Consider the following 22,070-nt stretch of genomic DNA (forward strand, 5'->3'; position numbering starts at 1 on the left):
GAACCAGCTGGAAATACTCATGGGAGTCTCTTTTGCATCTCTTAATCTAGAAGAAATGGCTGGATCAACAATATGGACTGTATGTTGTACAGAGGGATGAAGCCAGCTTCTCATCATGCTGCATAGGATCAGAACATAATTAGGGTAGGTTATAAAAGAGTTACAAGGAGGATTGATTTGCAAAAAATGTAAAATTTAAAGACACTTACTAGAGCATTGCAAGAATGAGAGTATCTGAGCAATACTCATTCTTGTTAGCCAATGCTGCTAAGCATTGTTTTGTCAAATCAAAATCATTCACTGAAACTTCATCCTCAATATGTACAACAACATCAGGGCCCAGCTCCTTCAACCTTCTATGTATGTGTAGCTCCTTCTTTCCAGTTTCCACATCTATCACAGATTTTGTTTCTTTTACTTGCTGCTTCAGTGAGTCCTCATAAGCAGCCTTCCCTCTGGTGTTCTTTGAGTGTGTTACCTCAACAACCTTTACCTCATCAACCTTGACCTTCCTTGTGGGTGGAATTAGCAATATATCTCTCATTTTGATGTCCTGCCATTCCACAGGATGAACCAGCTTGTCATATCTCCATCTCACTCTGGACAAAGTGTTGAAATCTTTGGCCATCAAAGTCACCCTGTGAGCATGGGCTGCTACAAGCATTGCATCCTCAAAATATTTCTCCAGGTAATCCTCTGCCATTTCCTGCAAGGAAAGAATGGCAGTTCTATTCCACCTGAACCCAAGGTTCCAACTGTCACAAATTTCTCTCACCAGTCTTTGAAAGGGTGCTTTGGGTATTGCAAAACCTATGGCTTTCTGTTGCCTCCTTATTTCCCTAAGCACACCTGCACCCTTATTCAATCTTTTGGCCTTTTGCTTGAGCAAGCGCATTGGCTTACCCTTCCTGCCATGTGAAGCTCTTCCCTTTGGAGGCACACTAAACTTCTTGGAACCTATCCCAGCTGCTGTTGCTGCAAGACCTGGTCCTTTGCCAACTTGCCTTGCAGTTGATTTGGTCCTTGCCATCACTCTGAAAAACTGCATACAAAGGATTGGAAAGAGATCAAAGACATGAAGAACATGTTCTAACAAAGAAAAGGCAATCACAGGGGTGGTAGAAGCCAAATAGAGAAATTTGCAATAAAATGCGATATGAGCAGTTTGGAATTTCAAACAGGTCCACATCGCATTTTGCTGCAAATTTTTTAAATGAAATGTTGGTGCACTCCTACAGTGATTTCTATGTTTCTCCAACCAAATACAGTATGAATGGAGGTCATCCAAGAAGATCACATGCAAATATCACACTTGAAAATCTGCATTCCTCCAGTGATTTCTCTGTCTTGGTTTGAGCCTATGCATTTCCATATAGGATGTAATTTTTCTATTTTAGGCAAGAAGATTGCAGAGACTAAGGAGAGTCACAAAACCAGACATGTTCTCATGAAGAAAAGGCAATCACAGAGGTGGAAGAAGCCAAATAGACAAATTTGCAATAAAATGCGATATGAGCAGTTTGGAATTTCAAACAGGTCCACATCGCATTTTGCAGCAAATTTCTGAAATGACATGCTGGTGAACTTCTACAGTGATTTCTTTGTCTCTCCAGCCAAATACAATATGAATGGAGTTTATGCAAGCAGACTACAGCTATGGAAGTCAAAAAACCAGAACATGTTCTCACAAAGAAGGCAATCACATGGTGGAAGAAGCCAAATAGAGAAATTTGCAATAAAATGCGATATGAGCAGTTTGGAATTTCAAACAGGTCCACATCGCATTTTGCTGCAAATTTTCTAAATGACATGCTGGTGCACTCCTGCAGTGATTTCTATGTTTCTCCAACCAAATACAGTATGAATGGAGGTTATGCAAGAAGATCACATGCAAATACCACACTTGAAGATCTGCTTTCCCACAGTGATTTCTTTGTCTTGGTTTGAGTCTATGCATTTCCATACAGTATGTATTTTGATTATTTTAAGCAAAAAGATTGCAGAGACTAAGGGGAGAACCCATTGTTCCTGACCTGGAGTCTATCTGTGGATGTGCTGTGCTGCTGAGGAGTAATCTGTGCTGAGGATGATTCTGTGCTGCTGGACAAGATGCTGACGCTGCAGAGGCAAGAGAGCAGAGATTGGAGGGCAAGAGTTCTAAAACAGGATACCACAAAGAAGTGCAAATAGAATTAAAGAATCACTAAATCCCACACGTGTGGAATCTAGTCGTTTTTCACACGTGTGGATGGGACCCAGATCTCTTGGAGTTTGAAATCTGGCACGTGTGAAAGTACACTTTATTCCTTGGAACTTGTGCCATTCATTATTTCATCATGAATACCACAACCACTTTTCCCTCCCCTGGATTCCAATCTCTCATCCCTGCCACGACTCTCTCCTGATCCTTTCTCTCTGATTCTCTCCTACCCAGCACACTCCATCCAGACTGCAACCTGCCTCAGATCTCCAGATTACCTAGAGTGCAAGGTTCAAGATAGAGAAAGAGCAGGAGATTCACCAAAGCAACTCATTCAGCATGGAAAAGGAAAAAAAAGGTTAGAGTTCTAGTTTGGTTTCAATGTTTTTCAACATTTATTTCTTCCAGCCATTGGATTTTTTATGTCCCAATGTCTTCACTCAGCTCCATCCTTCTTCCACAATGTGGTAAATCACCCAGAAATTAGATTGTAGGTTGATATGAACAGAACCAAGAAATTTGCAACAAAATGCGAGGAGAGTGGTTTGGAATTCTCTAAACAGCCCATCTCGCATTTTGCTGCAAATTCCTCTTGTGGACTCCTTGCTCATGAAAATTTTCATTCATTCCATTTTTTCTCTTGCATATGAGAGCATAGTGTCCAGGAATCACTAAAATGATCCAAGTGCTTGATTTGACATGCACATGAACAGAACTTGAGAATTTGCAACAAAATGCGAGGAGAGTGGTTTATAGTTCTCTAAACAGCCCATATCGCATTTTGCTGCAAATTCCTGTTGTTGACACATTCCTCATGAATAGTATCACTCATTCCATTATTTCTCTTGTATATGAGATCATAGTGTCCAGGAATCACTGAGATGAACCAAGTTCTTGATTTGACATGCACATGACCAGAATTTGAGAATTTGCAACAAAATGCGAGGAGGGTGGTTTACAATTCTCTAAACAGCCCATATCGCATTTTGCTGCAAATTCCTGTGTATTATTTGTTTCTCACTTCTACCTCATTAATTTGCTACCTTTAGCCCTGTGGAGATCTTCCTTGATGATGAGAAATGTTTTTGTTTTGGAACAGCTGGCTCCCAGGCCCCACCTTTCAAGAGGAAGCTGGACTTTTCTGCTGCTATAATAAAACCTCAGCAATCACCAGGTGAGTAATGAGATGTCATGAAGGAATTATCTGGTGATATACAATACACTCACTGATTGCTTATGTCAGCATATAGAATTCATAGTATATAAGTTTTTGAACAGGCAAAAAGAAGAGGCTGGAGCAGAGTGCTGATTCTTCCAGCAAAAAACAAATGGAACCAGAAGAGGACAGTTCTCCAGATTTGCTCCTATTTGAGTTTCTTCACAAATGCAAGGCTCAGAGTAACTTCCATTTATACCACAGTATTTTCAACATGGAGTTCTCAATGAGCTCTGTACTGGAGCAACACAAAGATTTTCTTTCAGACTATTGGGATGCCTTCAAAGAACTGACAGAGGCAGGAAGAATTGTGGGAGGTGAAAAGGTTTTTGTGCACATTAATCATATTGTCTCCAATGACAGGCTGAGGTACCATGTGAGCAGAAGATTTGACAGCCTGCCTGATCACTATAAATTCAACTGTACTTTGCACACCAGAAAGTGCAGAGTGCTGGAGGAGAGCATGGCATTTCTCATGTACATTGTCTTCAGTCAGGAGTCTTTGGATGAACAAGGGCAGGAAACAGAAGAAGAAGACACATCTGAAGCTTCTGAAAAGGAGGATGTTTCTTTGGGCTCTGAAATGGCAGAGCAAGAAGAAGATATCAACCTTCAGGATGAGGGGCTGCAAGTGGCTGCTCTTGACCTTGTTCAACTGAGGAATAAAACTCTGAGGGGAGCAGAGCCAGTTGAAGATTTTGATGTTCAAAGCAGCAACTATGCAGTGCCCATGCTTCCAGGTGTGTTGATTGGTGGAAAGGATTATGTTTTCCTCCATGATATAGAGTATATGTTTGATTTGAGGGAGGACTATGCCATTTCCCTTATTGCCCAGGCTTCAAGGCTTGACAAGGAGGTTGGCATAGAGGATGACCAATCACTTCTGGCTTTGGAAACAATGTTTGATCCTGTAGAGGCCCTTTCATTTTGTTTCAAAGAGGCTGAAAAGTTCCAAGAGCCAGATGAAGCTGCCTTCCAGCTCACACAGGAAGCTATGAATCTCCCAGCTCTATACACAGAAAAGACTAGAGAAGAGGCTGTACAAGAAGGGAGAGGGATAAATCTTTGGAAAGATGAACTGCTTGTTGCTGATGAAAATGAGAAGGTACTTCAAATCATATACTTTGACTTCTGCTTAACTTTAGTTTTGTAGGTTGTGTATTGTCTCACTCCAATCCTTTGATATGTTGCAGCTACAAATTGAGGATGACACATTCCTCCAGAGATCAAGTGGAAGCAGGCAGGTTGGGTTTGGCAAAATGTCAGGCCTAGCTCATTATATTCATGATCTAGGCAGTGCCAAGATCTTGATTTACCATAGGCAGTTGAGCACCAATGGAGAAGCCATTGTTTACTTCCTAAAATGTTTGTCCAGGGCTTTAGGTGGACATGCTCTTTCATGGCAAAAGGAAAAGATCATTTTGATAGAGAGGTTGTCTGCCATAGATATATTTGGAGATTATGTGAATAAGCAGGCCTCTAGGGCCGCTTACTTTTTGTCTTACACTTCTTATGCATTAGCATGTGGTGTTAAGGACCCCAAATATCTGGAGGGCTATGGAAAACACCAGCTTGTAAGGTTTCGAGAGCCACCCATGATTGCATCAGGCCACACAATCCAAGAAGAGGAACAGGTGGAGAGAGCTGAAGAAAAGGATAAAGAGACAGTCAACATCAAGCCAATAAAGAAGAAAAAGACTCCAATCAAGATCAAAAAGAGAGTTCCGATGAACAGGCCCTGGGAGAAATAGGATTTAGTCATCGAATATAGCACAAACATTATATTAAATTTGAACTGATTTGTATAAAGTCTTTGATATCTGGTATGATCTTGTATAAATGATTAATAAGTTGATGATGAAATGATTTGTATATTTACATAGAGTGGTGTCGTTAAATATTAAATGAACAATATATTGAAATTGTAAACAAATTGTATTAAGTTCAGATCATATGTTTCACATTGAAATTTTTTTCATGCATAACACCAAGAGTCACTTGTTCCACTAAAAAAATTTATATTGAATGAGTTTGAAAACATGTGGACATAACCCCAATATGTTACAAATGAGTCCTATTCATGTTTACTTGTCCATTTATGGTTTCTAAATATCTTCGATTCCCTCCACTGTCTATGTCTCTCTGCTGCAATTGAATTGTCTAGAGCTTGTCTTCGTCTTTGCTTTTGGGCTAGAAGAAAAGCAAGCTTGATTTTGGAGCTAGCAACTTTTCTTTTAGCATGCAGCCTTTGTAGTATGCCTCGGTAAAACCATTGGAAGACTTCCTTCAGACTATTCGCCTTCTGACTCCCTCCATAGTGTTGTGTGTGTCTAAAAAATGCATTACGTGCCATGTAGTGAGACTTCTCCATGCCTTGGGTAGACCAAATAGCTGGGCATCCATACTTTTTGACAAAATAGGGAAGGTGGTTGTATATGATATGCTGTAAGACATAAGAATGCATAGTAAGTAATAAAAAAAAGAGGATCACACTTAAGTAAAAGAAAAAGACAGAACCTTACCATGTAGTGAGTTATATTGCAGGCTGTCCACGCGTCTTTCATTGACTTCCCAAAATGTTTAATTGCCTCCTCAAAGTTCTTGTAATCACTCTTTGTCCATGTTACTTTGTCACAGAACATGAAGAGTTGATCAAGAGACCTCCACACCTCTGCCTTCCTATTTCGTGCTTCCCCATCAGCCTCATGATCTTTCACAGCATTATGGACTTGCTTCCACAATCCATAATTAATCTTTGAAACTGCTCTACCTTGCCTTACTTGCTTAATGTGTTTGGGTCGAGACAAGAATCTTCTTGCCTTAACACCACCAATAGAGGGCTTGATTGGTACCTCCTTGCCATTGGTAGACTTTTTAAAATCCTTTGTGATTTGAACATCTCCTCCATGCAGACCTATATCGGATAACACTTTTTCCAATGCTTGAAGAGCATCCTTTCTATTTTTTTCGGGACGGAGTTTCCAAGCAAATCCAATATATAAAAATACCAATTTCTCAATAATTCGACATAGACCATGCAATGTGCAGATGTGAACATTACATAGTGGAATGTCTAGAATGGCCTTGAAGTCAGGGTCAACTTTATCTCTATTAGGTGCTCTCTTCCACCATTTTGAATCCATTACTTGAGCTGATTCTTTGCAGTAAAGACAAGGAGACTTTGAGTTGCCTCCTTTACTAATGTTATACATGCACTTAAGTGTTTTAAGATCCCCGGCCATGTGCCACTCGACTTGAAAATCACCTTTTCCTGCAACATGGAGATTCTCGCCTTGCACTTGTCTTTTGATTATTGTTGGTATTTCCGTGTGATGAAACACCCAATCTAGTGTTTCATGGTCTTCGGTCTTCACCTGCGAGATTATAGAAAACAAAAGTATTACTATATCAGATTTGATAACAATGATCAAAATCAAGTATAAAACAGCCCATGATCATACCTGGAACGAGCCTAACCACCATATGTGTTTCTCTGACTGCACACTAAAATACTTCGAACTCGCTTCAGTCAATGATGTATCAATCGCTCCATTCATCAATGTAATAGTAACTCTTTCCATTTTCTTTTCCTTTACAACCTCACACTCATCCAGTTTGATAACAAATTTCAAAATGCCTTTGCACTCCTCAAATGTTATTCCATAAAACTCGACCATTCTTTTTTGAAGTTGTTGCAGATCTAAAAATATATTGTTCCAAGGATCATACACAGTGGTTCCTTTAACACCATGAAATATTTCTTCAATATGGATATACTGCCCAATAAATTCATCTATACTTTCATTCAAATGACCTCTTATCCTCCACACGGTTGCTGGATTTGGCAGTAAAACTCGTTTAATCCTTTGATCTTTCAAAGTTGAGGATATCGCATGGAAAATCGAACTATATCCCTTCCTGCTAACTCCACTAACATCAAGAGCCTCTTGGATTATAGTGCCATCAACTTGATTATTGGATACAAAGTCCTCTACAACATTGCGTTTGACTGTTTTGTATTTTTTTTCCTCAATCAAACCTTTTGCTACACCGCAAGAAAGCAATCCTTTCATTTGTTTAACAGGAAGAAGGTTCGGGTCCATATTTTCTTTTGCAGGCTCCAATAATTTCCTGTAATAACAACATTATATGACTATATTATTCAGCACCTCCATTCTTATTTTGCGACAATCAACGAAATAGATATAGTCTGGAAGAGAGCCTTTTTGAGTATACAAAATGATGAATTTCAATCTAACCTTGCTTCCTGAATTCGTCGCTTGCATCCACCAGTCCCAGCCTTCAAATTTGCAATGTTTTTAATCTTCCTGCTACGTTGTCTGTCTCCAAGCACGGTTCTCTTCTTTCTTGCTCTTGTCAATTCTTTTTTACTCTTTGAATGCTCCTCGATTTCATTCTGCAACTGCTGCTCCAATTTTGCACGAATGGCTATCTCCTCCATCTTGGCCCCCTTTTCTTATAGGTACATCATTTTATACGTTTCCGCAAATGCAGATTGCGCTGAAATATAACCAAGAAGTCCATTTTGTCCATCGCCGGCAAACCTCAGTAATGTGGTGGGATTGACAAATGGAGGTGTAGAGTTTTTTACTTGACATTTTGGATATATGCTTCCGTCGCACCATAAGTCAATATGTTGAAGCCCTTCTCTTCTCATATTTTCCCGCTGTTGAGCATTCAGCACCGTATCCTTTCGTCTTTTTTGTGCTGGAGCATATTGTTCTTCTAAGTCGATGTGAAGATGGTGTAATCGCTTCTTCTGAGATAGTGACTCACTAGTATCGGCCATTTTTTGTGCTCCTGAGGTTGCGAAGTTTGTTTATCAATCTCATAGTCGTTTTGTAACATGAATCGTGGAAGTGTGGCGGTATCCATGTGAATATTTTGAAAACTTGCAATCACTAAGTTCAGTGATGGACTCTTAATGAAAGACCTGCACACGTCGGCCAAAGAGATGCGGAATCTTTGGTAAACAAAAAAAAATCTAAGAGGATATTTAATACAAAATCGTGTTAGTCAGACAAAAGATTATCTTATTCCTTTTTGAATTGACAGTTCTGTAGTCCTTACTGACAAATCTGAGCCACGTTTCCGTATTTTACTATTTTTGAGGTCTTTTAGGAGAGAAATAAATCAAAAAATAGTGAATTTCTTACAGGGCCCCAAAATGAGTTCCCTTTTTCCCTAATGTGATCTCCACTCAATACATCATGGATACATTGTCTCCTCCACACAAAAGAAATTCACCAAATTTGCAAGTGGTAACCCTCCATTCCATAATGATGTAGTAAACCCCAAAATTACATTTGGTGAATTCAACATATAGGTGGTGTATAGATACACCATTCATGGATGATGTATTCATGTTAGTTTTGTTAAGAAGAGAAATTTTATATTGGTGTTAAAATTCTATATGTCCTAATAAAAATAAAGATTTGAACTTTTTATGAGAAAAAAATTTAGAGTTTCGCTAGGAATCGCACGAATAAGTCTCACGAATGGATAAGATATTGGCATATTACTTGGATGTCAATAGTCGTAATCGTAGTCGAACGTCGTGATGATAGCAACATGAGTTAAAAGGATCAGAGGCATGCCTACTCAAAATTTGAACCTCTCTCTCTCACGCATCACACAAGCTATTACAACCATTTTGCTCTAATTTGTTTATAGGAGCATTTAATTACATTGGATGTAGTGTTGTAAATTTATCTAGTTTTGGTGTTTACCAAGTGATATAAAGTGGAGGTGACCATTTCAAAATAAAATTCAAAATAATTCAAGAAAGTCCAAGAATTTTTGAGTAGTGTGTTTATTGTAGTTGACCACAACAATGCTTCAGGCATCCTAGGAGCTTAAACTTCCCACTTTGGTTGTAGATTTTCCTCATCATCTATAGAATATTATTGCAAATAGGCCATGATATATGAGTAAAAGGACTTGAAAGCTAGAGCTACAAAGCTCACTAGCACAAGCAGATAAGGGACTAAGGGCAAAGGCAAATAGAAGAGAGAAATGTTGATAAACTGTTACAAGATTTGACCTGCTAGGCCAATAAATTGCATCGGGTGTCATGGGTGAGATTTTATGGTGTTACCATTGTATAGCTTTAGGATTTAGGATTGCCATTACAAAATCTTGGGACTGACAAATCCAATGTGTGGTACTTGGTGGACTTAATGCTATTGTGTAGAATACTCTAGCTCTAATTGGTTCGACCACTTAGAGGAAATCTCTTCCTTTTCTTCAATGGAGATGTGCACATTAATTATAAGGGAAGAATCTCTTAAAAATTATGGCTAGGCTAATGTGACTTATAACATTTGACAAGACAGAGTGCTTTACAAGTAGTTCAATCACTATAGCTGACAAACAAAAAGACTAAGGAAAAAAGCCAAAAAAAGAAAGCAAGTGGAGATCATTCTTCAGTTAGAGAGTCATAATTTTTTGATTTAGCTTTGAAATCCTTAATCAATGCCTTGCCATATCGTTCAACAACCCATTTGCAAAATTACTACTACTAAAATGCCTCTTCCACAATCTGTGCAAGTTATGGTTTTTAATTTTTAAGACTAATAGTTAACGTGACTACAAGCTACTCTTGGAAGTTCTGCTGTGCCGACTTCTTTCTTGCCCCGATGGAGTGTTCATAGAAAAGGTCCACTATAATAAAATTACTCGAGACGAATGCAATCCTTATAATTTTTTTCTTTTAATAATATTCCTTTTCAAAGCTCTTGGGCAAGACTTCTTTAGTTGTTGACTTTTTCTTTCTCCTTTGTCTTTTAATACCGCATGTACTTCCTAGCTCTCTCCTGGAAATTTTGAATGAGAAAGCATTTTTTTTTTTCTCCTTCTAACAAGCCTAGAGCATAGCCTTTCTCTGATACCACTAAATTCAAAGATAGGAGTCCTCCATTACACAAAGTACCACTTGTAAATTGAGAGAGATGACCAAAGCACAAAGAGATAGTGACAACCACCTGGGAACAAACTCGCCCCCTAGACATTTGGCTCACGCTTTCTCATCTAGCATAAGGTTCCAAATTGATACCTCTCTCCTCCAAAATAAAAGATGCTTTTTCATAGCCTCTTTGGGCTTGATTGATCAAAAAATGATTTATGTCTTAAGAAATATAAAATTGGCCCATGACCATGTAGCATGCAGGCACCGTGCACTAACCTTAGCTGCCACCTTAGACTAAGCCCAATCCTCGGCATTAGTTCCATTACCTATAGTCAATCCACAATCACATTAGTTGTCAAAAATCAATTGAACGAATCGCATAATGAGTCAATCCTAATATACTCGTGCTCAAAATTACCATAATCAAACACAACACCAATAACACTAGTGACATCAGTATTAACAAGGAATTACTCACAATACTTACCATCTAGCATGGAAAAAACATAGGTTAGTTAGGCATCCCCAACTAAACCACACAAAGCATCTGCTAGAGCCCCCACACATCTGGTGTGGTTCTATGGTATACTTTGCCATAGTCAACATGACCAAAAATAAGATAATATCCATTTGTGAAGCCACCGGAGGATGCAGACAATTTTTAAATCTAGCTTTCTTCTACACGTGGGGATGCAAAATTGATCGCAGAGCCCTTTGCTGTCTTAGCAGCCTCCCCACCGTCTGAAGCTATGTAGAGCCGCTCTTAGAGGGCAAGTTTTCACACCTTCATTGTAGCAAGAAGAGTGGGTGTCCATTTGTTCATGGTGGGTGGATCGAGATGAATGAATGTAAGAGCTGGTCCCCATGGACCGGCTGAAGAAGCTTGTTTGGAGCAATTTTTTCCTGCCTCCATAACCTCTAGGCCCCATGCCAAGCACCAACTAAAGCCACCACGAGCCAATTGAGCCTTCTTTTGGGACTGACGGAAACTACAACCACACCGAGAAACGCTCCTTTTCCGGTGGTGCCTCTCCACAGAATTCGGGGCGGGTTTAAAAACAGGCAATAACCTTCACTTTCGCCTAATACCACACACTCGGCTCTCAAAACATTCAAAAAAAGTAGCCCGTCGTGGGTGTAAGTGCCACACACACAAAAAAGTACTACGATTTTCCCGCCAATCTGATTTTGGTCAGGTCGTTCTTCAGTGCGTGCTTCCCACTCAATATCCACACATCTTTTGGCAAGAGAAGAGATCATGGAGCCTTTAGCAGAAACGCCATTGATTGATGAGCGCTTTCCTGGTCAGCTTCAGCTCACCCTGCCCACATTCTACAGCAGTCGTGGAAAGGTTTTGCAAGCACGCCAGGTCTGTCACAGTCTCTCAGGCTTTGCATAATTTCGCTGCCCATTTCACTGCTGGTGATTTATACCCATGCAGGATATATTTCCAATTCTATTTCAGGAGATGAATTTGTGATCGTCATCTGTTGATAGGTTGCCGCAGAGATGTTGGGCACGTTCTTGCTTATGTTCAGTGCTTGCGGTTCCATCATGGCTGGATTGGATATCATGGGCCAGGCGAGTGCTGTAGCCTTGTCCTTGATAATGATAATCTCATGTATAGGCCACATCTCTGGCGCGCACCTCAACCCGGCAATCAGTTTTGCGTTTGCTGCAACCAAGCAATTCTCGTGGTCCCAGGTAATGGCCCTTTCCACATTTCTCGCAACATCGATCGATCTGCAGGTGGGTCCATCTTGAGCCTAGGCCTTATTTGCGCATTGGCGTTTAGCAACCAAGAAACTGGGAATTATAGGTGTAATGGTGGAGAAACATATTCGTCAGCTTCTAGCGAAAAGCTCGAAATGAAGTGATCAAACGAAAGGGCTGCGTATGGAAATTCACAGGTACCTTGGTACGCTGGAGGGCAGTTGGTGGGAGCCATTTCGGGGACGTGGCTTGCGAAGGTTCTCTACAAAGCAGGCAACGGCGTAGCATTGACAGAACCCTGTGGTGGATTAGCCCGGGCGTTCGTCATGGAGTTGGTACTGACCTTTGGCCTTTCCTTTGTGGCCACTGCCATGAAAACAGAACCAAAATATGTAAGTGCACCTCTACTTGTAATTCTGAAATGGTTGCTTTTCTACCTCTTTTCAAAGAGAGAAAAAAGTGGGGGGAAGGAAACTACTGTCTGGTATAGATCTTTTGAAGACCAAGTAGGTCTTTGAAGCAGTAGAATGCCTAATTCATCATATATGGTTTAAAAACAGAAACAGAAATATTCTAAGAGAGGGTTATTGTGTATGCCTTTGAAGAAAGCAGGGACACTGCCTTCCTAAGCAAGGACACTGCCATTCTGATCTTATACTTCATGATGCTCTATTACTTGGTTGTCACGATGGTTGCTTTTCTACTGGACGAGTGCGGGGAAGGTAAATCTTTTGAAGACCAAATAGGTCTTTGAAGCTCAAGAGCGCCTAAAAGCAGGCACATGAATATTCTGAGAGGTGTAAAGCTAATGTCAAAGAGAGAGTCATGCTGTATGGCTTTGAAGAAAGCAACGACCCTGCTTCCCTAAGCTCTCCTTCCATCACACGAGTCCCTTATCTACCTAATTCACAAGCCTTGATACTCTATTATTTGATGCTCACGAGTGCCTAAAAACAGGCACAGAAATATTCTGAGAGTTGTGAAGCTAATGTCAAAGAGAGAGGTATGGTGTATGCCTTAGGGACCCTAAGCTCACCTTCCAAAGATTGATAGTCAAGTGAAGTGATGGTCTATCGTGAAATAGTCCTTATAGGATCTCAAGGATATGATTGTAAAGAATCCTACCTTATTGTTTGACTTGTATATATTAGGGAGGTCCTACAAATGTGCATCGAGTTTTTGAAACGACAAGAATAATCCAAAGCTTCACAGGCTATAGCCAACCTCCTATAATGCAATTTCCATGGAGGATGGAATTGTTTGTGGGTTCCATCAATAGGTAAGATCTACAAATGCCAAGCTATTGCCATAGTATATATTGGGTAGGATCTACATATGCCAAGCTATTGCCATGACACCATATGAAGTCGTATAGAGATTTCCCTATGCATGGCATTTGGCCATTATTGTTGGACCAGCTAATACGTCATTGATTGTCGCCTTTATCAATAGCTCCTCAGCTATTGCAATCAACCCAAACGTCCAAAAAGAAAAACCTATGTACAAATATAATCTATGAAGCCTATGAAGCCTCCATGGATAAAGAATTTTTACATGCTTGGAAAAGCAGCAAGTATTCACTTGTCTTATGCGTGAAGAGATATAATGGAACTCTTTGTATGTTTCTTTGATATTTTGGTTGTTTATAATGTTTAGCACTCAAGTAGGTTATTGGTTCATTGCAGAGTGGCATACAAGGTGCGATTCCAATTGGTTTGACTGTAGCTTTGAATATGCTATTGGGAGGGTATGCACAAACTTTTGTACTTAGCATCTTATTTCGTGTGAAAATGGAGATTATACTACTTTAAAAACATTGAAAATTAGGATTGGTTCTATGGAATCAATTATAGCACTGATGGAATATGCCAATATTATATGTGTATCTTACGTGTTTCTCCTTGTGGGACCGAAAACAAACTGATTTATTTACATGCCAATGCAGGGGAATTTCAGGAGCTTCCATGAATCCTATAAGATCTTTGGCCCCAGCTATTGTGCAAAACAATTATATACACATTTGGGTATACTTAGTAGCACCTATGATTGGGGCCATTATGGGTGCCTTCTTTTATATAATCATTCAAAGGGATACCTTTTAAAGCAAAACAAATGTGCATCAACATGTATACTTCATATTGTTATATATTTGAGCTAAGTTCAAATATAATCTGATATGACTTATTAATGGCCTTGTTATGTATTTCCTTTATTCTTTATTTCTTGTTTTCTTTCTTCTCTCTTTTTTTTTCTTTTAGTGGACATATTTTAGTAAGCATTGGTCTTGCCCAAGAGACTCTGTGTGTCTTTTAAAAACCAATATAGCTACTTATATGTGAGCATTGATGATGACATACGTGTTGCTTTGCTTGCCAAGTCTGTCTTCCATTTGTTTTTCTAAATTTTTTTGTTAGCTCATTTTTCTTCTCTTTTATTTTTTGTGTAGATTTTTGGACTTTAGACTAACAAAAAATTCTAGATTTGTACGATTGCATATATTCTAGTGTTACAAAGGTATATTGTTATGTATTTTTTGTGGAGCATTATGATTGTTCTCAATACTATATAAAACCTAGCCCTTGGAGTGATTTTCATATCAAGTAGCTCGACATATTTACTCTTCATCATTTGTCTAAATATCAATACAAGAAAGCTGCAAATAGAGGCCCCTCTCTTTTATTTCTCTCCCTCTCACTTAACCTAATGTTAAATGAATGTTTTGTGGACAAAAGGAAACATACTCACTCTTCATCATTTGTAAAATTGGCAATGCAAGAAAGTTAAGAGTGTGGATAGACTTATTCTAGTCAAAATACTTCATGCTTATAGATTGTATGGTTTTATGAACTTTATGAGAAAGGTCTTACGAGAGATGTGTACACTCAGTATGCTATGGTCTTTAGATAGTTGTAGTTTTCCTTATGTCCTAGGCGTCAATTGTATACTGAGGACTAGCTCCAAATTATGCTGAATGGTAAGCATGCAAGTCATTAACTAGTCGAGAAGAATGAGGCTTTGGCCTCGTATTGTAGCCTTGCATGCTCTTGTAATTACCACTTCATAGATTGGTTTTTAATTGCCATTTTGATCAATTGAATCAGTCTATCTATAACCTCAACTTGTTTTCTGAGCTCACAAGTTGGATTTGAGCCTATAAAAGGTGGTTGTAGGTTTTTCTATGCAGACGTACTCTTCTTTGGTGAAAGTCCCGCTTCATCCCTAAAGACACCCTTCCTCGCTTGTAATATCTCGAGATTCTAATGCATCTAGAGTGTTGGAGAGCATTCCCAAGTCGAAGCATGGTAGAGATAAGAAAGTGCCTTTTCAGCATGAATGAGCTATTGGAAGGAACGAAAATATTAAATGGCACATTAGAATTTATGAGGGATCGACGTGATCTCTCAAATAACTTTTTCTACAAGGATGCTCTTGTTTTGCAACAGGTGCATGCATATCCAGAATTCATTAAAGGTGATGGCATTATGTTGCCAGGTTTTGCCATGGGCAAAAAATGGGTTGAACTTCCTTCTTGGAAAAGGGCTTGAAATTGAGGTGCCTTACAATTATGGGGAAGAAAGATCAATGCTACCATCTAGATATTGGCTTTTGAAAAAGGATTTGGCATGATAGAATGGCCTACCTTTGCAATACACCCCCACAGTTAAAAATAGCTATGGCTTTGGGATTCAAGTAAATGTTTTGTAACAATTACTATTGACTACTTTCTCACCTTACTGGTTCAAGTTTATTTGTAGCAAAATGTGGAGAAAAGAAAGTATTAACAGTTGCTCGTGAAGATTTTACCGACGTTCGACTACGATTACGACTATTGACATCCAAGTAATATGCCAATATCTTATCCATTCGTGAGACTTATTCTCGACGCTTATATTCTCGGTGTTATCTGGGCACCAAGGGAAGGCCCATTCCCTAGATTATAACCCTTTGGGGAAGGAAGCGCGCCGCCTCCCCGCCCACACTATTTGTTGGAAAATATTTGTTCTCTTCTTCAAAATAATGTCATCCAAGATGAGTCGTTGCCCTGGGTTCATTTTCCTCAGCTGCTCGTAGTAATTCTTGTTTGTCAGAGCTTCTTGTTTGCAATGACCAAGGTTGTTGTTCTCTTTTCTCTTCTTGCCAGAATCCATGTCAAGTCCGAAGTCATATTTTTTCGTCGAACATTTTGTCTGGCTTTCACCTATGATTTTGGAAGTTGTACTGTTGTCATGATCTATTTCTACTGCAGCGATAGTGATCTTGCAGAACAACGCATGATGAGTGTCAATAAGATGATGTTCTTCATACATGTCTGAAGGGTGCTGCCCAATGTGTGCTCGTTATTTGCAAACGGTAGGTAAAGTAGGCAAAGCTCTCTATGATAGTTTTCTTGGTCTTTTACTTTGTTATAGTTATTGAAGCGTATTTCTTTTCTTGGTGCTTCCTTTTGTTGTTGTATGACTACTCGCAAATCCCGTTAGGCATACGTCCTCCAAACTCGCTTTCCTGGTAGTATACTTCTTAATAATGTCATCGAAATATATGTAGGTGTTGTCGGGCTGCAGCACCTCCAAGTGTGCTCGACGCTTTAGTAAGAGTGTCTTGTCCTCAACTGGGTTAGTATTTATGTATGTAAATTCCATAGTGGAGGTATTCCGTGAAAGTCAGAGGCACAAGTACACTACTTGCTGCGTGCTGATATGCTGTGTCTTGAGTATTGCATTGCCGACTTTCCGGATGCGCTCGTTTGTGGGAGCGTTTTCTTTGATGCTTGCTCCCATTGTTGATTTCACCACCGCGCTTGTCTCTTCGTCGACCTTGGTCATGTACGATGTACAGTATGCTACTGCTCCATGAGGGTTTAGAATGAATTGGACATCAGTGTTTGCACCCCAGAGCTTGGTTAGCATGGGATTGAAATTATTTGTGGAAATGTCTTTTGGGCCTCTTTTGATGAAGACTTGTGTTTGGGAAATACTGCTTCTTAGAGTGAGCTTGTAATCATTTTTGAACATTGCCACTGTCTCAAGGAAGGCATCAAATGTAAGCACATCAGCTGCAGCACCTTGCAAACCTGTTGCTATCTTGAGATAGATTTTTTGGTGTTTCTTCCTATTTGCACCGTTGTGTAGTGGCGTAAGAATCTTGGTTTCCCGAATGGGTGGTCGTGGGAAACCAAACGTGCAATGTATGTTCTTCCTTCTACAAGTTTGTCTGTGCTTGTGGGTTTGCAAATCCATTTGGTCAGTGTTGAGTGAGTCACTTTTTGTGGTGATGTGTTTGTCAATGAATTGTTCTATGCTGCTGTCACTGGCACTATTCTAATAAGGCGCATTCTCAACCCAAATTAACTTATAGTTTGTCCTTTGCTATAGCAATGTCACCCGCAGTGCATTGAGCATGCCAAAGAACAGCGCAAAGCGGAAAAGCGTATTTGAGTCAGGGATTCAAACAAAGCGTATTGGAAAGGGGTGCAATGTTGGCTGCGTGCGAATACAATGTGTGTCTTGTTGATCCGCAGGCAATGCATATAATGTGGTTCGAGCATTTGTGTCCTCTAGGCGAACTGTGTATTGGTCTTGGACATGCTAGAAGCCCTATTCAAATTAGACCTACTCTTCGCAGCACCTCCCTATTAGCGGCGGCATTTTGTGTAGAGACTGTGTTGGTGAGGCAATAGCGTCGTTGCACACAACAACTTCTTTTAAGAGTAAGGCACATTTTGCTTTGTATTATATTGATATTATGTCATCGCAACAATGACCACAAGACATGGACTCGTTGCATAGTGCAAAGTCCAAGATAGAATGCCTTGGCCCACCAATGTGGCACGCGATCCGTGCACTCGCCCAGCAAGGCGTGATATCTGCATCCAGTTTATGTTTGATAAAAACATCTCTGCTCTTTCCACATCTATACTTTCCCTTTGGAGCTTATTTCAGTAAAAGACGGTGGAGTCGCAAGCATGCAAAGCGAACACTGAAGACTACATTTTCCATGGCGGCAAAGCAGGCTTGTGCCGAAGGTATACATACGTTCACCTTTTTCTCTTTTCCCGACAATTAATCCTTGCCTTTTTTTTTCACGCCTCTCACGCTTTCTCAGTTCGGCAGATACTCTGCGAGAAAGGGTGCGAGGTATAAAATTGTATGTGAGACCCCTGGTCCTAGAGGAAAATGGTGGTTCGGAAGTTGAGGACACCTAGTCCCAACTTGGATTCATCGTTTTCCTTGTCTATCCATGGCGTAGTACCTTCTCATCCATGCATAAATGGATGTCCTAGAAGAAGCCATTAAGTTTTATTTAACACTACTATTAAAGAGTACGTTTATATGGTGCAATACGCAAACTACGTTGTTTTGAAATGCCATGCACTAAAATTTTGTACGACTTGTGAATGCTATTGCGAAATTGTTACTCCACTCCATTTTGCAATTGCAATGAATTACGGATGCGTTTCTAATGGATCGCTGCCGTATGAATTCAATTTTCCATTGCATTTGAAACTTATCCATGCTTTCATTCTTTGCAAACTTCTCTTATGATGTAATAATTAGAAAAACGCATTCTTAACCAAATAATATAAAGAACATATACTATCGGAGACATCTTCCAATACACTACATTTTTTGAAAGACATGTTCCACTCTCAACCAAGTATGGAATTCAAATTCTAGACAAGTCTTATTAAAGCTGCGACATTGTAACAACTTTATTTTACATGGTGAACTCATGCCTTTGGTAAGACACTGAATTTCTATCAAACTAGCTCATGATTACAAGCCTTGCAAACCAAAAAAAGAAACAAAAAGTTAAGGAATAAACTTTTCTAATATTCTCCCCATAGAAGATAACAACAGTCACTCACTTCACGCAACATGTTTTTTCAGCAAGCTCCAATGCTAGACCCATGCCTTCGGGGCATCTTTTCCAGCCTGACCCCAAGAACATATAACACAATGAAGATATGCAACCGATGGATGATGGGAGTGGCCCCAGCAGGATCATTCCACCCATTGCAGGATCGTCTAAGTAGAATCACCAATAGTGTTCAGAGTGTCTTCAGACAAGTAAAAAACACAAACACGTCTCCACTCCTGACAACAAGGTGCCAGTAGTCGGAGTATAATAAAAAAGTAATCGGACTACAAAGCTATCACGAGATGTATAAAAAGAACATAGAGGAAACCTGCAAAGGTAGTATATTATTATGTTTTAGCGGAGAATACATCAACTGAACAACTCTCCATCAAGAGCTGATACAAGGTTTATATAGCCATCCAAGATCAGTTCGATTGTTGTAAGGCAATAGTAAGTTTCAAAATGTGTAAGTCATAGTCTAAAACATTATGTGGTGGATCACGTCACGAAGGAGTACTGTAGGGACAGCTATTACAAAATGATCCCACTACTTTGTTCTAGTAACTCCCTCTTCCAGAGGTGTATTTATCCTATCCCATGGTAAGTGTCTACGTGGGTGGAGGCTATGCCTTCAACACCATCCTCGGAGCAGTCCCGCAAGGAAATCTACAAACCACGCTATTGGACGCATTCAATCGCCAAGTCTCACACTTTGGCTACAGGCTTGGGGGGGTTGCTCATCATATGTAACCCTATCACATGAGTTCAACAGACGGATACTTTAAATTTCTAAATTTTACAAAATTTAATTTACATAAGGGGGTATTTAAAACAATTTTGGAAAAAATTTACACATTTGTATAGAAAAAGGGTACATCTTTTATTAATGAAAAATTTACAGATAAGACATTTTAGAAACAGGGCTTGAATGCGCAGAACTCGAACTTCAATTGCAAAGGGCCGTAGTTGCAATTGTTTAGATTTATATTTATGACGTTTTCAAGTCTTGCAAGTTGTAGGCGTGCTTCACCTGATCAGTCTTAACAACCCCCTTGTTGAATACCACTGTGAGGCATGTGGTGGAGCACGAGTTAGTTGTGATCCAGCATGCTCGTTTTGCTATAGTTGCGACAGTACCCAAGCCATTTCCCAAGTTTCGTCTCTCAAGGGTTACGTAGTGCAGCGTGACGGCCACTAGGTTGCTGTACAAGTTCGTGGTCCGCATGTCGACGAGGTCCTCGGCCTGCATTGCTCCTTCCTTGAGTTTCACACCCGCAGTGTGGTCACTGGAGAGTTTACCATTAATAGCTCCGGCCTCATTACATCATTCACGGAGACGGCGGAGTCAATACGATAAAGAAGAAGTTCCTAAGAAAGGGGGCCAAAGCCCAAAAGATTGGCAGAGAAGTTGAACGTGTGTACCATTTCAGCCAAGGTTTTGGAAAGCGACTGTTGTTGAAGAAGTACCTTCCGTAGGGTTGAATTTCTCGGCTCTTATCTCCGCAGTGGGATTTGACAATTGTGGGAGGTCGCGAGCTGCTAATGTATGCGCTCCGATTTCTTTTGCTGTAAGGAAACGCAGTCTTAATTTGTGGAAGGAAAAAGCAGACTGGAGAAATACACAGATGGAGAAACTCATCCTACAATCCGATTTCTATTGCTATAAGGAAACTTAGCTACAATTAACGCAAGGAAAGTGCAGACCAGAGACTTGTATAAATGAAGAAAACGTAGAAGCAAAGTGAAGTACCGCCGGTAGCGTGGTTGTTCTCAAGAACATGTTCATCTAGACTCGGGTTTTGGACCCCACCAATAACTTCCTTAGCTTTGGAAAGCACGGGATGTTTCGTGCACGATTGTTCAACAGGTTTTATTTTGATCACATAATAATGAAAATAAAGTGCAATGGTCCATCAGAGAGGCGAGGACGATCAATAAACACTGTAGTAGTCTAGAGAGATGCACAGTTTACGTTCGAAAGAGAAGCTGTAAGTGGGGTGGCAAGAACGCTATACACAGAGAGAGAAAGCTAAAGAATTATTGAAGAGGTTATAGGAGGACCACCACTGATGCTTGCTGTAGGCTCAACCTGGTTTGCTGCATGGGAAAAATACCGTTTGGAGGCAACCTCTACGAAGTCGTGCGGCAGTAGAAGTACAAGCAGGGATAAGAAGCAAGTCGGCAGTAGAACTACAAGCGAGGAGTGCAAGGAATGGCAGGACGCAGGCTTTTGGAACGACAGAGAATTGGAAAAAGGAAAACGTTGAATTTTCAAAACACAGCTTACTGTACCATGAGTTTTAGATTGTGCGTCGTCTCGATACATCTTGCTGGATTCGGCCATATGCTTCGGACTCGTCGTCAGAAGGAATGGTATGGACTCCTGACATTGTTTCTACTGCTTCACAAGAGTATGCAGAAGACCCACACGCGAACTACAATGTGGAAAATGGCAAAGGCTGAAATGGATCGGAGCGAGTTTGGGAAGCCCATACTCACCCCATCCTTGTCCATTTTTGTTCGAGGTGCAACTTTCTTTCGTGGGTTGATTCTAGAAGAATATAGTAGTGGGTAGACCTGCTGCGACTCCTTCTGCTTCGCTGTTCGAGGTGTAAGTCTACAAGGACACTCCTGCTTTGCTGTTGGAGGTGGAACTCCTCAAAGAGGCCGCTTTCACCGGGAATTTCATTGTACTAGGAGCCATAGCGAATCCATTCTGCATGTAACAGCAGCGACAGAGAGCCAATCAAAAATACCTCAACTCGGGTGGCACCTATCATCAAAGAACCCACCTTTGCAAGCATTAGCATTACCAAATAAATTGGACCGCCTGCATTCTCGGGTCACGCAAATGAAAAACCATTATCCACTTCCGCATTTATCAGCACATCACAGCAACTTCTGAGAGACAATTCTATGATGAATCATTAGCAAAGAGATAATAACCTGAGACAACCAAATTCGGAAGACCAGATCACCAACTTTAATCTCCTATAGAGCACAAATACGAGGGCACAATTCTTGAACGAATCGAAACAGAATGGAAATTTTCTATTGTGAGCAGATGCCATGCATGTTCTAGCTGAATAAACTCAGGGACATGCGATCAATTCTCCAGAAGCATCGCATCATCGTCATCAGACAATTCCAGGAGT

The 22,070-nt window shown here is 40.2% G+C and overlaps 1 protein-coding gene across 1 annotated transcript; it reads left to right on the plus strand.

Moving 5' to 3' along the window:
- The first annotated feature begins 11,601 nt into the window (after positions 1–11,601).
- Positions 11,602–14,205, plus strand: LOC147887007 (aquaporin NIP6-1-like). The gene is made up of 5 exons (XM_087394871.1): positions 11,602–11,713; positions 11,842–12,048; positions 12,255–12,449; positions 13,743–13,804; positions 14,003–14,205. The coding sequence occupies exons 1-5, from the start codon at positions 11,603–11,605 to the stop codon at positions 14,157–14,159; spliced, it is 732 nt and encodes a 243-aa protein (XP_087250997.1). The 5' UTR covers position 11,602; the 3' UTR covers positions 14,160–14,205.
- The last annotated feature ends 7,865 nt before the right edge of the window (positions 14,206–22,070 follow it).

This window comes from Dipteris shenzhenensis, chromosome 23 (genome assembly GCF_047967505.1).
Source record: "Dipteris shenzhenensis isolate YYH24624 ecotype China chromosome 23, Dip_SZ_1.0, whole genome shotgun sequence".
Taxonomy (NCBI): Eukaryota; Viridiplantae; Streptophyta; class Polypodiopsida; order Gleicheniales; family Dipteridaceae; genus Dipteris; species Dipteris shenzhenensis.

Excerpts from the sequence above, each read along its gene's own strand:
- LOC147887007 (XM_087394871.1), top strand. The coding sequence starts at position 11,603 with ATGGAGCCTTTAGCAGAAACGCCATTGATTGATGAGCGCTTTCCTGGT. Across the intron at positions 12,450-13,742 it reads TGAAAACAGAACCAAAATAT|AGTGGCATACAAGGTGCGAT; the intron begins GTAAGTGCACCT and ends GGTTCATTGCAG. Across the intron at positions 13,805-14,002 it reads TTGAATATGCTATTGGGAGG|GGGAATTTCAGGAGCTTCCA; the intron begins GTATGCACAAAC and ends ATGCCAATGCAG.